The sequence below is a fragment of the Egretta garzetta genome, unplaced genomic scaffold, assembly GCF_000687185.1.
Source record: "Egretta garzetta isolate BGI_Z169 unplaced genomic scaffold, ASM68718v1 scaffold447, whole genome shotgun sequence".
NCBI lineage: Eukaryota > Metazoa > Chordata > Aves > Pelecaniformes > Ardeidae > Egretta > Egretta garzetta.
Window position 1 is genome coordinate 7,509 of NW_009260397.1, and position 2,294 is coordinate 9,802.

The following is a 2,294-nucleotide window of genomic DNA, read 5'->3' on the forward strand; positions in this document are numbered from 1 at the left end:
CGCCTCGGGCTGCGCTCCCGCTGCCTCGGGAGGGGACGGGGCTGCCGGGGAGCCCCCGCTCCTCAACCTCGCAGGTATGTAACAGCTTTTTTCCCCTTTTGTCCTGGCAAGGAGGTGGGCTGGGCCCCGAGGGGACCCGCCGGGCACTGGGGCATCGCGCCGGCCTCCTTTCCCCAGGCAAACGGGCGAAAACCAGCCCCGGCGATCGTTTTGAGTTCCACTTCGCTGTAATTGCTGTCTGCCCCGGCCTGTCCCCTGCCATTTTGGAGAAAAAGCTCATTAGTTTCACCTGGACGGCTCAGGGCTTACTGCTCTGGGAGTTGTAACCTGTAAGCAGTGGGTGTAAAGCTTCATACTGTGATTTGGGTATGGGGGTACCTGATCTGAGAGCGGAGGGCCTGGGGGCACATGCATGTGCGTGGGGTGCTGCAGGGCTGCCAGCACCCCCAGCGCCCCCAGCCACCCGCACAGCCCAAAGCGGGGAAGGTGGGGACCAGCCCAGTGTGCAGTTCCCCCCAGCAGCTTTGGCCTCCTCCTTCAACTCCTGAGTTTTGGGGCAAGTTTAATGCGTCTTTCTGAGCTCTGTTTTCCCAACTAGAAACCTGGTGTGGCTTTAGCCTTTCAGGGCTTCTTTAAGTCTAGTTTTATTTTAAGTGTTTTGAGGTCCTTAGGCTGCTTTTAACAGCACAGTGAGTTTCTCCCTTAAAAAAAAAAAAAGCATACCATAAGAGCTAAAAATAGGAGATAATAGCTTTTATCTAACCACAACTTTGTGCATTGGATAGAAAAGGCTTCCAACAGGACATAAGGATGAAGCGGTTCATGGCCATGCTAAACAGGAATAAAAACAAGGATCCCCCACCCACCAAGCTGCTGGATTTAGCAGGACAGCTTTGCCAGGACCTCCAGAACTCGTCTCCTGGTCTGGAGAAGCTGGTTGGGACCATGATGGGATGCAAACACAAGATGTATTTTCTCACTAACATCCATGTTGTCCGAGCTTGCGTGTTTGTTCATATCCATAACGGGCAGCATGACACAGCCTGCAGACTCCTGGAGGTAGGGATGTGTTCTTTGTTTCTTCATGGAGACAAAAAGCAGTATTAGTAGTTAGAGCTGTTAATGCAGAGGTACCCAAACTGCAGCACGTGGAGCATTTCCAGCTGGCGTACGGGAGTGGCAGGTGATATGTGTGTGTTGTTTGACCTGAAACACAGGATAAAGCCTTTGCTACAGGTGGTTACTATTAATCAGTCGAGGGGAAGAAGATAATTGGATGATTTGGGGGTTGGCTGTAGTTTGTCAAAGCAAGATTTTTGTTCTCTAGGGTGGTGGTTCTTGCAGTTTTTCACAAACTTAGGGCTCAGGATGTAAAAGCCTCGGGGAGGCCAAGTTTAGAGCTCTTGCCAGGACAGGAAGATATGAGGAAGGCTGGATGGCACCACTCAAGGTGAGGGATTTGGGCCTCTAGCTCTGGTAATGTAGCCCTGTTTACTACGGGAAAAGAAGGAATTAGGCAGGCAACTCCCTTTGTACATTAGGTAAGGTACAGTGAGCAATATACTTGGATAATGCTACCAGCTTTGTCAAACCAGTAGGAATCTCTGAGTAAGTTGCTAGTTGTTGAGGGTTTTCTCCTTTAGAGGAAGCCTGCCTGACTACCTGGAAAGGGTCTGCTTACATACTATTTTGTTTTAGTATTGCAAGGCAGAAGAGAAGGAGGAGCTGGTGCAGCTTTGGCATGAGATTCACTACCGGAGGGTTATGGAGAAACACCACACGGATTTTCTGACACCACTGCAGAAATTCCGTTGCAGGAAGAGGTACCGTGGCATGGGGGAACCAAATTTTTTTTTTCTGCTATAGTTAACAGATGCAGGGATTAGAGATGCAGAGGATGGTTTTGCATCTCAAGTTGGCTGCTTCTTGGAGCTAGTTTTTTCTTGGTGTTTTTGACCACTTGTGGCAATGTGAGAAAATTCCCATGAACATGAATGACTCTTTTGGGATCCTTTTTTAATCCTGTTTTGTCTTCTGTACAGGAATCCTCCACCTGTTTCCCTTTGTCCTGAAGGTTTGAAGAATCGAAACTATTCAGATGAAGTACGCCAGCAACTGCACAGGTTTGCTGCAGAGGTGACAACAAATCCAAACAAGAAACAGCGGGTAGGGATATGCTACTTCCAATCAAGTCTCCTTGTCACAGAAAAGCAGAAGTCTGCGATCAGGGGTCTATAACTGGTTTCATTCTAAGTCCTTGTTTTCAGAAGCCTCAAGTGGCGCTGGGGTTCCTA

The 2,294-nt window shown here is 49.1% G+C and overlaps 1 protein-coding gene across 3 annotated transcripts in view; it reads left to right on the forward strand.

The window, feature by feature from the left end:
- Positions 1-2,294, forward strand: part of ANHX (anomalous homeobox) — a 13,646-nt gene that overhangs the window by 1,414 nt on the left and 9,938 nt on the right. For 2 of the 3 annotated variants that reach the window (XM_035898605.1, XM_035898604.1), the window contains 3 exons: positions 786-1,059; positions 1,699-1,823; positions 2,043-2,166. In XM_035898605.1, coding sequence (XP_035754498.1) covers positions 811-1,059; positions 1,699-1,823; positions 2,043-2,166 — 498 coding nt within the window. In that variant the 5' untranslated portion in view covers positions 786-810. Of the gene's footprint in view, positions 1-6; positions 75-785; positions 1,060-1,698; positions 1,824-2,042; positions 2,167-2,294 lie in introns of those variants that run through there. The other variant, XM_009643140.2, reaches the window with a different exon arrangement.